The sequence below is a fragment of the Ostrea edulis genome, chromosome 2 (genome assembly GCF_947568905.1).
Source record: "Ostrea edulis chromosome 2, xbOstEdul1.1, whole genome shotgun sequence".
NCBI lineage: Eukaryota > Metazoa > Mollusca > Bivalvia > Ostreida > Ostreidae > Ostrea > Ostrea edulis.
The window spans coordinates 55,073,249-55,086,807 of NC_079165.1; the positions used below are offsets into that span (position 1 = coordinate 55,073,249).

Genomic DNA, 13,559 nt, shown 5'->3' on the forward strand with positions numbered 1-13,559 from the left:
TATCTACCTCCTGTCACAGTTTTAAGCTAAGACCCTTTTTTCATACCATGCAAAGTTAAATTTATGCAAAGAAAGTATGTCACAGCCTGATGATGGTTGATACTGTTCAACAAATTATGGCTTAAGAAAAACACCGTATATAAGCCTTTTCACGGGCGTATTACGTTTGCGGTACTCTTGTTAATTGCTTACACGTGTTTATGTTTGTCATGTATTTTTTTAATATTTCAGGTCCAAGATTGGAAATACAGATCAGGCTACAAATGAATGATTTGATAAAACATGAAGCGTTTTTGATATCTGAACTAGAACCTCTTCTAATCAGTGACATACTGCTTGAAGAAAATGCTCTTTCAGTAACCGAACATGACAACATAGAAATGGAGAGAAGTTTGAAAAGAAGAAACGAGATCCTTTTGAGTTGTATAAAACAATCAAAAAATGATGTGCTGGATGTTTTTGTTCGTGCTTTGATGCAAAGTAAAAGAGAGTACATATTAGAAAAGTTTAAAACCCAGGAGGCAGATGAGGAGCAAATTTCAGGTAGAGAAATTACTTTGAATGTGTGTTTGATTGATAAATACACACACTGCTTTATTTTCTTTATACTAGTGTTACTTTCACAGTGGGAAAATTACATTGTCATTTGCCATCTGTCATTCATAAACTTTTGTATATTTTTCACCACTTCTGTGAGAAAAACACAAGTTACATCCACTTGCATGCGAGTATGCCAGCAGATTTAACATGTAATTTTTATTAGATGAGTTTTACCTATTTTTAGTCCTGTTAAAACAAAATAATATTACGTTTTAAATGAACATTTGATAGTTTTAATGCACACTTTCATTTGTGAATAAACAGTAGAAAAGGTATACATATAGTTTTATCCATAATCATATGTTTTTACCTGTTAATCGATTAGGTTCAACATTCATCATAATTAGTATTGCGGGGGGGGGGGGGGGGGGGGGGGGGGGGGGGGGGGGGGGGTCTTGGTGAAAACTATGTGAATTTAGTTTTTTGTCAGACATTGAAATTTTGATCTCGCCCCTAAGGCCTTAATAATGTTAACAAATTGATGACATGCATATTGCAAGGCTTTTGATTCCCAGCAATATTCTAATTTTCTTTGATGTTTGAAAAGGTTACAGATTGTTGAACTTAATCAATTTTTGACTGGGTTGCACAAATTGCAAATGGCTTATAGAATGGTGAATGGCGGGTGGGTGGGCGGGCATCCCTGTAATTGGGTACCTACTTTGTGTAATCAACTCCTCTCACACCTTCTGATTCTTTTCACATGGTTATACTCACTAGTATATTGTTACTTGATTATTATATAACTGTACCATACCAATGAGATGTTTCTCAAGGTTTCAATAAACTAAAGTAAACTAAACCTCTAACTTGATATTCCTGTACAGTTGTTATGGATACATTGAAGATGTGCATGTGCCTTTTTGAAAGTGATCAGATATTTTCTAAAAATTTTCATGTAGTTGAACTTAGTCATTTTTAATCGTTTCTTGAACAGACGGTACCTATTTTGTGTAATCAACTCCTCTCACACCTCTTACTTGATGTTTCTCAAACTTTGTACAGTTGTTATGGAAACAATGAAGATATGCATGTGTTGTTTTGAAAGTGATCAGACATTTTTCGAAAAATTTACATGTAGTTGAACATAGTCATTTTTAAGTATATTTTGAATAGATGGGTACCATCGTTTACCAAAAATTACCATTTTTATAATCAATTCGTCTAACAGCATTTATTTGACATTCCTCAGACCTTGCACAGCTGTTATGGAATCATTGAAGATGTGTATATATCTTTTTGGAAGTGATCAGACCTTCTTTGAAAAATTTACATATACATGATGTAGATGAACTTTGTCAGTTTTTAGCTCACCTGAGCTGAAAGCTCAAGTGAGCTTTTTTGATTGCCTGTTGTTCGTCTGTCTGTAAACTTTTTACATTTTCGACTTCTTCTCCAGAACCACTGGGCCAATTTCAACCAGACTTGGCAAAAAGCATCCTTGGGTGAAAGGCTTTCAAGTTTGTTTAAATGAAGGGCCATGTCCCCATCAAAAGGGAGATAATTACAAAAATGCAAAAATAGGGTGGGGTCATTTAAAAATCTTCTCAAGCACCACTGGGCCAGAAAAGCAGAGATTTACAGGAAAGCTTCCTGACATAGTGCAGATTCAAGTTTGTTAAAATCATGGCCCCTGGGGGTAGGATGGGGCCACCATAGTTTTACATATTAATATATAGGGGAAATCTTTAAAATTTTTCTTTTCAAAAACCATTGGGCCAAAGAAGTTTACATTTACATGAAAGCTTCCTGATATAGTGCAGATTCAAGTTTGTAAAAATCATGGCCCTCAGGGGTAGGTTGGGGCCACAATAGGGATCAAAGTTTTACATGTGAATATATAGGGAAAATCTTTAAATATGGGCCAAGATGACTCAGAAGAGTGATGTGGCCCATGGGCCTTTTGTATAAGCATGGTACCTACTTTGTATAACCAACTCCTCTCACAGCTTTTTAAGACCTTATACATTATAGATGTTAAGATCAATTCTATGTAAAAATCAAAGAAATCAGATAGGGTCTGGCCACTAAATGTCACAGATTTCTTTGATTTTCACAGTATTAACTTTACTTGCACCATCTTACATAATTTCAACCCCAACACCGAATTTCTACCATCCGTTGCCATGGAAACCGACAGCAGTCTATGAGGGCTAATTGAACTGCAAAATTCAGCCCGTTTTGCCCATGTTTTGTCCTTGTGGTATATAAAAAATTGAAAAAGACAACTAATTTTCTCCATAAATCTCGATTCCCCATAAAATTCCCTCCTTATTTATGATATCTATATCCACCTATGGTAAAGAGTGTGTTACTGACCGCTGTACCAATGTATTATAATTTGGCACTTTGCCAAAAAGTGATTTTTTGTTGGATTTCATTGATGAATTTAGATAATTTGGAAAATACATACAGCATAATCAACTGCCATCAAAGGATGTCCATATCAAAGACTCTTAATATATATAAAAAGATTAATGGTGAAACGTAGTGCAATTGATCTGTAGTAGCATGAAAACTGTAGATTTGGGCATTTTGCCAAAACGGGATTTTTTGTTGGATTTCATTGATGAATTTAGATAATTTGGAAAATACATACAGCATAATCAACTGTCATCAAAGGATTTCCATATCAAAGACTCTTAATGTATATAAAAAGATTAATGGTGAAACGTAGTGCAATAGATCTATTGTAGCACGAAAACTGTAGATTTGGTCATTTTGCCAAAACGGGATTTTTTGTTGGATTTCGTTGATGAATTTAGATAATTTGGAAAATACATACAGCAAAATCAACTGTCATCAAAGGATGTCCATATCAAAGACTCTTAATGTATATAAAAAGATTAATGGTGAAACGTAGTGCAATAGATCTATTGTAGTAAGAAAACTGTAGATTTGGTCATTTTGCCAAAACGGGATTTTTTGTTGGATTTCGTTGATGAATTTAGATAATTTGGAAAATACATACAGCATAATCAACTGTCATCAAAGGGTGTCCATATCAAAGACTCCTAATTTATAAAAAAAAAAGATTAATGGTGAAATGTAGTACAATTGATCTATTGTAGTGCGAAAACTGTAGATTTGGGCATTTTGCCAAAAATTCATACTAATGACAAATAATACAACCTACACCATTTTCAGTTAAAATGAACAATATGAGCAATTGATATTTCAAAAATAAACATGGAGAAGTTTAACATATTAATAAAAATTAGTTAGAATGATTAAAAAAAAACATGTAAACATAAACTGTAATCCAGTAGGACCCCCCCCCCCTCCCCAAATACCAAGTAGATTTTGCAATCATTTCCATAAACGAGCTATATTACATGTACTGTATTGTCATGTAAACTATTATCAATAACTATAAAAAGTCTTCTCAAGATATTGGGTAGATACCAATAAATTGTTCATTGTACTGCCTTGTATTTGTTGACCTTTGACCTGGAAATCATTAGGGTCATCTACTATTCATAACCAACCAACATATGAAATATCATAATTGAACAACAGGCCCAAGATATTGGGGGGACACCATTGCATAGAGTACTAGCTACATTGCACCTAGTCATTTTTAATTGATTGATTTATTGATATTTTCCGCCACACTCAACAATTTTTCAGTTTTCTGATGGTGCCCAGTGTTTATTGGTGAAAGTGAGAACCCAGATACAATGTACCTGGGAAGAGACCACCGACCTTCCGAAAGTAAATTGGGAAACTTTCTCACTTAATACCAGCGCGAGCGGGATTCGAACCCGCGCCGACTGAGGCAGTGTCATTTTGAACGCTATGCTCCAACCACTCGGCCACGGAGGCCCCTGCCATTTTTAATCTTTTGACCTGAAAATCAATGGGGGTCATATACTACCAGTGACCAACCCCTGTATGAAATATCACTATCAATCAAAGGGTTCTGAAGAAACTGGTCAGACATCAATTGTACAGAGTATTATATTGCACCTGGTGACCTTTGGACCAGAAAATCAATAGGTGTCATTTTCTACTGCAGAAACTGCATGAAACGTTAAAATTTATTGAAGTTTGTTCAGTGTTACTGTAATCTATGTTGACATACCAGTAATTAGTAAATTTATAATATTAACACAGAACAACTCATTTTTGCAAAGTTGTTTATTCAACAAACATGGATCACAATGTTATCCAAACAACACAATCATCTTTTTTTTAAAATCATTATAATATTGATTTTCCTTCAACTGTTCAGTAATGAATCCTTATTCAGTAGGCTTACATAAGACACTTGCAGGTTAATTTTGCAATGTTTTAGTTACATTAGTCTTCTGACACCAAAACTTGATCTTAACTAAGTCATGGTGTTTCCTTAGAAGAACAGTTTACTGAATCAGGATGGACGTGTGTCGTGAGGTGTGTTCATTGACTGTAAAACTCGCAGTTTTTTTCCATTCTCAAGAGCTCTTCTTTCTCTTCTATATCACATAAGAGTCATGGAATGCATCTTCTGCTCTTCAAGTTCTAAAAAATGTGTTGAACAAATATTGAAAAGTTCATCTTATTTTTCACATTTTCATACAGTACACACCTAATTCAATTTGATTAAACTAAATTTACATGTACAAGATCATTCATGATGCTAGAATAGTAATTTTACCACTTAATTAATTACTTAGTTGATAGATTATCATGCCCGCCCACCCGCCCCTCAAAAATCATCTGTGAAATAACATAGATTTATATATCTGGCATTAAATTATGCACTTCTGTTGACAAAAACTTGTTTGTCATCAATATATTTCTCAGAAAATAAAAATTAAAAAATAAAATCTTCCCACAGTCTGCCCCATACTTTTTGGTGACCCAGGATGATAATCTTACTAATTAAGTTGAATTGGCCTAAAGGATGTTATGTTTTGATACAGTTTGTATACATGTGTTTATGCTGTATTGAAGAACTATTAATAGTGTTAATACTCATAAATTAACAAGATGTCCACAAACCTTATTCGTTACCTGAGTATTAATCAAATTTAAAAAAATTCAAAGTATCACTATAGCTCTAAGGGCTACAAAATCCATGTTATACACTATATGACTCTTTTGGACCCACATTCACAACCCTGTGTTTTCGAAATTCGCAATTTTGGTACCCCTTTCTGTTTTTCCTTCATAAGCATTCAGCTTCATTTAAGGTAGTTCCACCCTCCTGTGATGTCATAAGATTTTGCGGAGTCAATGATTTAATAAGATTTATGCAAAACAGGAACATAAATTGTGTTCGAGTCTTTTTCAATAGTTATTGTAAAAAATCTTGTATAACCATAAAATATTTCAAACGTATATGAATATAATCAATGAGCTACATTTTTCACAATGCTATACGAGTTATTTCCCCCTGATTACAGGGAGCGCGCATCACATTACTGTCATTCGATGGTGTCAAGTAAGGAATAAATAGAAAATTTGCAATTTCTGATTGCAATCAATTGCCAGTTAAGGAATTTTTCTAAGAATTAAGTGTAATGGCTTGAAAACAGTATAACTGAACAAAATGTCTTAGTCACTGATTACATGTATGTGGCCCATGTGTGTTTTTCTTGCAAGCAATGTATGGTCATGATGTAACAAAGTATGTAAATATTAACTAGTCCTCAATTTCTTTAGATCAGAATCATGATGTCCTTAGTATATCAGCAATTCTTCATTATTAATTTCTATCAATATTTTCAACAACCAAACACAACAAAACATGCAATAAGATATGCCTAAAACACATGTACAACCAACGCATACATGTACATTATCAATTTATCGTTTCACAATGAACAACACTACTTGTTGCTAAATGTACACCAGATGCCAATAAACAAAGCATGTTAATTATTACAAAATTCTCAATTTTGGTATAGAGCATTTTTAAAAGTACCGTCAATCCAGAGTCCTTAGATTTACAATCTATGTTAATTCCCCTTGTCCCAAAGATGCTTAAAAGAAATTTGAAAAGAATTGGAAGGGTGGTTATCAAGAAAAAATATTAATGTTCAATTAACGTCTTATGATGACTGACGCACACAAATAGCAACATGTAGGTCACTTGAGTGATTCTCAACATTGACCTAATTAGAATTAATCATTTTTACAATTGATACTGAGCTCATACACATGTGTACATATATATGTGCGTCATTGACAACAAAACAACTAGTCTTTTTGAGTATGCTAATTAAGTGAAGTAATAAAATTTTTTTAGGAAGTTGTGATGAAAACGTTTCAAGTCATCATGTCGCATAAAAAATGGATGGTCTCCTGTGATTATTCTAGAGAATTCAGTTTCCATGCAGGCTCCATAACCAAGAAACTAAACCCAATGTACCACATTCCCCACATCTATTAATTTGTTTTAGGATTTATAATACTGGGATTCAAATTTGAATTTCAAATTATGTATTCAATGTGTATGTATTAATGCTGAATATTTACCTCCTCAAAGTCAGCAACTTGGTCAACTCCATCTTTAGGTGATTTGCACAGTATGATGCTCATACAGCTGAAACACAGAAAAGCACACATCAATTACATAAAATAGTGGTCATGTACTTTGGCCAAAATATGTGATTATTGGATGAAAAAGTAAGAATTCAAAAGTATTTGAATATTTACAATTTACATTTAATATTTTTTGATTTACTTCAGTTGACAGGACCTACATGTATTAAAATTTGAGGGCACAGTTACAGGACCCAATTCAAAATCATCAATTTTTCATAATTTAATTTTTCCAAATCAAGTGTCCTAAAGTTCATAATTACAGATATGAGAAAACTTTAAATCATAATAGTATTTGTGTAATTTCTTCTGTAGATTAGAACTATCACATATTAGTGGGGGTTACCACAGGTAAACAAACTTGAAAGTAGCCTGGCTCACCAATATATATGATTTTAACAATCTTTATCTAGAATGCACACAGGCATTCACATGTTTGTTTTTATTGTAAACTTGACAGTCAGAGAGAGAGAGAGAGAGAGAGAGAGAGAGAGAGAGAGGGGGGGGGGTCATCACTTAGTATTACATAAATTAAGCCTAGTCCTTTTGAAAATTTCCACATGAAACATGATTTTATAAGTATTCCCCAATTTTTACAGATCCTGAACTCTGTGTAAATGTGATAGGAAACTCCCTGAGTGAATGTTAGGTTGGGGACATACTTAACTAGTATTCTATACTGTACACCCATGCAGTAAATGGCAGGACTACTAACAATGTTCAGTCTACATGTATACCACTATAGCTGACTAGCCTGGCTGGCAGTATAAAATAAATTGGGGTTCTCATATGTTTACTAAAAGCCAAATTTTCTGATACATTTTATTCAGCCTTTACTTTAGAATTTGAATTCTAAATCAAATAGAATACTTACGTCAATACAAGTTCCAACACGGCAACAGGCAGGGCTTTTTCATATTTTCTATGAATATGTCTGTCAGCCTTCTGTTTCCCTGGTCATTTTTTTAGTCGGATGTGATGCAATAAAGCGTTAAATTCCACAACATTTACTTTTTCTACGAATACGTAGACGATTGGATGCTAGAGTCCGGTGACTATGGCAAAGATCAAACGGATTTGTATTCCATGAAATAAACCGGAATCCTTTAGCACAATTGAAGATAAAGATCGTGGTAGTGAATTAAGTGAACAAAGAGCATCTGATATTGATAAACATCTGAAGAACAAATTGAATAAAAACTCAATTTCCACCTCCTGCCATACTGAAAACAAATGAAGGCTGTTCATATCTCCAATACAAGAGAGTGTTACAAAGGGCAATAACTCTTTCTGGTGTATTTTGGTTTGTGCACCAGAGGAAACTACTGGTTTATGTGTTTACCTTTGGTTTCTCCACAAATGTGTTTCTGTACTTTTTTAAAGTAAGATTCAATACATTTTACTAGCATGTGAGTTTACACCAAATGACTGGGCAAATATATTTTATCCCTCTCTAAAAATTACATATATCAAACCTTTATATATCATAAAAATAATTATTTCTATTGTTTCCAAGGATTAAATAAATACAAAAAAATTTCTAAAAGCTAGAACCTAGCTCAAAATAATTTTTACAATTGTTGTTTTTATAAACAATAGCGTTTAATTTTTGATTATTCAAAATATAACATACATGTGCATATCTTGTCCAGCTGTTGTGAGAGGATCGGTTTCCATGGCAACCGTTGCTAAGTCAAACCTTTGCATGTCCTTTTTGTTTTATATCTATCATAATATTGTTACCCACAAAGTTTCATAAAAATCTGTGACATACCGTGGCCACTGAATTTTGATAGTTACATAGAATCAGTCTTAAGAGCTTGTCTACGAGAAAACCATGCAAATATTAAAAAAATGAAGGAAATGGTGGTCATCAATGTCATTTCTAATCATTTATATCATTGGAGTATATGGTCGGAATAATTATAATTTGAGGTCAATTTATTGATAGGTCGTTTCTATTTTTAGTAACAGCGCATTCTGTATTTACACGTGGATTAGTCTTTGAACACAAGAAAAATCCTTAAATATTAGGGTTTTATTTTTTCAAAAATGCAAATCAATTCTGAAGACTTATGAAAAGAATGGATTTTTATGATATTTCCATGTAAACCACTTATGGAGAAATCATGTTTGACATCATAAGTGTCCATATAGAGATTACATGGAGCCTGTAATTTGACATTGTGCCAAACTTTTTCATTTTGTGTTATATGGTCAATTTTGAAATAGGTGTTGCTGCAAAAGTAACGCTTAAATATCTTTAAAAGTGTATAATACTTGAATATCAAATCCTTGTCTGTAAAATATAAAAAATTGTACTTTGGACTTTTGGCCGTTCATTTGCAATTAAAATTTAAAAACTGACAAAAATGAACATTTTTTAAGCATTTAAAATTATCTTTTAAAAGATTAAAGATTTAAAATTTGTGATATTAGATGCATAAATTGTTTGGAAATTTAATTTTATGAATAGATTTAACATTTTCTAATAAATAAATCCTAGTAATCTACTATTTTATATGAAAATGGGAGTCTTTTAATGAAATAGACCTGTTGCTGGAATTACCTCCCCTTTGATGCACTCGATCTTCAGACGTAGAAGGTATAAAATGATAGCAATATTATGGAATGTTATGAATCCAACTTGAAATGGGATTTGAGAATTTGTACATCATGTTTATGTGATATCAGTGAAAGACATAACAGTATCTGTGAATGTAATCCAGAAATTTCTAAATATTGGCAGGGTTTAAAAAGTATCCGGTACTTCGTCCTGTTATGCTGCACACTAGTTAGTACTAGAGGTCAGGCATTTTGTCATTGAAGAATTGAAAGCGTTCTTTCTTTGATAATTCATGCATTAACTGAGAATAATTAGATGTTATATGGAGGATATCAAAGAAAACATGCATCTATAGTCAGTCCAGATGGAGCATGTGAGATCTAGTGCAGCCCCCCCCCCCCCCCCCCCCCCCCCTTCCCGAATTTGCAAAAGGTATTTACCATCATGATTAATGAAAAACAATTGTTATTAGTTTACATATATGCACTAAGTAATGAGGACAGGACAAAATAACAAAAGTGTGAAATAAAAATGCATAACGTGTTCTCAATTAAGAATGTATACTGTAACAGTTTGCTTGGTATCTTTCTTCCTTTTTCAGTGCTCAATGTAACAGTATGACATACTCAATGTTTAATCATAGGTTACAATTCAACATGCACAAATTTACACCTTTCTCTAATTTACCAACAACAAATATATAGATATTGTAAACTGATGGTATTACGTATACGTATATGCTAATGTAGTTTCTTAAAGTCATTGATGTAGGTAGAGTTTGGATCGTCACTATACTTTGTTCATCATGAGAAATTGATCGGGAAAAAATTTGGACAAATCATTTATCTGACAGGGAAACCGAAGATTATTTCGATCAGGTCTCTTTAGCTAAAGCAGCCCCCCCCCCCCCCCTCTACTTTTTTATGGCAATCAATAAACAATTGAAATGGAAGCTTGAACTGATGAATTAAATCCTTGGAACACCCCCCCCCCCCCCATTATTATCATTATCAAGGATTTTGAGCTTCGGGTTGTGTTTTTTAGGGAGGTTGGGGGTTCTATAAAAACTTTACCACCCACCCACTCCCTCCGCCCTGGTGACGATCGAGTGACAACTACGGGGCCTCTCCACCTAGCTACACTGCATGTGTTTAGACAGGACAGACTATACCAGTCGGGTCAGGTATAAACAATACCTTTCATTACAAATTATATTTCCAATTATTACAAGCGAGCTTCTTTACTTTTGTGCGAATTCGGACGTTATTATTATCTGACTTTCATCTTTGGTGCAATTTATGTGATTACTGTCAGTTAGTATTTAAGCTATATTTCATTTGTATGTGTAATGGTGTTAGGAGTGGAGTGCAAATGCAAAGAATATTTCTGTATTTAGATATATTCAACAGTATTGATTATTTTATGATTTTAACAAGATCATTCACTATCTAAGAGCATTTTACCATTACCATCCCTCTCCTCTCAATTTAATGTTTATAATCATTAATTTCCGGTATTGAATATGGCTGCTTCGAACCCTTTCGCATGGATTTAGAATGTAGAATAATACACTACATGTAAGAATAAAAAACAAAAGAAAGACAAGAAAAGAGCATGCACATTCTTTTTAGCTCACCAGGACGACTATCCGGAGAGTTACATGTATTGTAATGACCCCAGTGTTGGCGTCGCGCCACTTTAAGAAACACTTTAACCTGGGTTATATCTTCTAAACCAAGGGGGGTACGGTTTTGATATTTCCCTTATTGATTCCCCTTGAAGAGACCTTTGATGTGGTACCAAGACTTTCGACCTTGTGACCCTGACCTATTTTTTTTTAAAAACTTCATCCTGGGCTATGTCTTTTGAACCAATAGGGATAAGGCTTTGATATTTTACATATATAGATGCCTCATGAAGAGACCTTTTTTTTTTGGTATAAGACATTTGACCTAACGACCTTTGCCTTGAACTTTGATGTACTGTTCAAAAACTTTATCTTGGTTATATCTTTTGAACCAAGAGTGATAGAGCTTTGATGTTTCAAACATAGATGCCATTTCTTATGTTACCAGAACTATCAACGTCGACCTTGGACTTTGACCTATTTTTCAAAAACTTTTAACCTTTTGAATAAACGGTTAGGTACAGTCATCTGACAACTCTTGTTTATATGTACATATTAAACATGTTATTTAATTGTTTAAGGGTTGCTGCTCATTTTTTTTCTGGGTACTTCATTTGTTAAAGATTGATGACATCTAAAAATTCCTAACCACATAGTACTTTTTATCTAATATATTGTACGGTACCTGACAACTTCATATGACGTGTTAACTGTCCCGAGGAAAAGATAAAGATTTGGGGTATTTTTATACTCTGGATATTTATTAAGTTCTGTCTTCACACAAGTTTCACCTTTGAACTTAAAGCACGTCAGTCTTTAAATTGGTCTAAATGTTACTATGGCAACAATTTTATTTGTTTTAGAATATCAATATTGTGACTCTCATACAACTTTTCAAAAGTTACATTGCTGTCTGGCTTAGTATTTACGATTGAGTTTGATTATTTCAGAATGTTTTCAATAACCAGTCAGATTTTAAAAAAAAATTATCCTTATTGTATGCATGGGAAAAGCAAATCTATGAAGAAATATGATCCAATTACTTTGGGTACATGTATATTTAAGTCTCTGTAGGACCACAATGTAAACTAGTCATTTGTACTAATTGTGCTATCCTGCTAAATAAAGAATTTATTATATATAGCATAATATAAATTGGCATGAAATTTGTTTTTAAAAATGGCATTTTAAAAGTACACAAATATCAATTTTGTTAAATTACAACTATTCATACGATGCATATTATTTTTTTAAAAACGTTATTTTTTTTCTTCAAATTTTGCAATCTGTCACCATGGCAACCAGTACCCATACATAGCAACAAAAAATGATTGATACATACTTCTGGTCATCTGATGTGAAATCATAAAATTATTGATAAGATAACAAGGACCATGCATGACAAACAGGTTTAGGTGGCTACCAGAATAAAAGCTCTACAAGCAGGAAAAAATGCCCAACTTGAAGTATTAATATATTTACTATAATCGAGAGTCCAAAGACAGATTTTTGATATGTCGTAAATATACTTCTCTATAAGATGAAAGTAATTTTGAATAAATCAAAGCGTTACTTTTTTACTACTAGTTGATTCAAAAGTTTATAATTTTCTGCAATTTATCAAAATCTGGAATCGTGCCAAATTTGTGACCTTTGTGCACTTAAACGGAAGTAAAATTTTAGAGTCCCACTAAACAATATGAATATGTATATCCAGTTGTTTTCCAAACTGTGTTAATTTTTAAAAATCCATTTTCAATAACCTGTTAGAATTTTTAAATAGAAAGGGTAAAATATACATAATTTTACCCTTTTGTCAGAACAAAAGTGCTATGTTTAGTAACATGGCTGCAAATCCCTATCCAGTGACTACACCCCCCAAAAAAATATGCCAAAGTATTTGATATTGATGTACTTTATTACACTCAAAATATGTTGTTGATCCGACAACCTTGCTTCCATCACATTTTGCATGGTTTTCTCGTAGACAAGCTCTTAAAAACAACATTGAAGATATGCATGTGACATTTTAAAAGTGCTTCCACTTTTTTGAAAAATTCTACATTTGATATCTTTTTTTTCAGTATGTCTTGTACTGCTGAGATAGATAACATTTGAAAGTAACCCAGCCATTTCTGTTCTTGAATCGATTTTTGAAAAATATTTTACACACAGAGCTCTTGATTTGTCTGTCTACCTCCTCAGAGTTTTTAAGCTAGGACCCTTTATTCATAT

The 13,559-nt window shown here is 33.0% G+C and overlaps 1 protein-coding gene and 1 long non-coding RNA gene across 7 annotated transcripts in view; one reads left to right on the forward strand and one right to left on the reverse strand.

The window, feature by feature from the left end:
* Nucleotides 1–13,559, forward strand: part of LOC125679370 (uncharacterized) — a 91,787-nt gene that overhangs the window by 40,503 nt on the left and 37,725 nt on the right. For all 6 annotated transcript variants that reach the window (XM_056154485.1, XM_048918554.2, XM_048918556.2 and 3 more), the window contains one exon: nucleotides 232–543. In XM_056154485.1, coding sequence (XP_056010460.1) covers nucleotides 232–543 — 312 coding nt within the window. The remainder of the gene's footprint in view (nucleotides 1–231; nucleotides 544–13,559) is intronic.
* Nucleotides 3,387–8,517, reverse strand: LOC125649138 (uncharacterized). Its single transcript, XR_007360597.2, has 3 exons — nucleotides 8,006–8,517; nucleotides 7,066–7,132; nucleotides 3,387–5,103 (listed from the first exon to the last, which is right to left on the reverse strand). It is a non-coding gene; the product is annotated as an uncharacterized LOC125649138 (long non-coding RNA).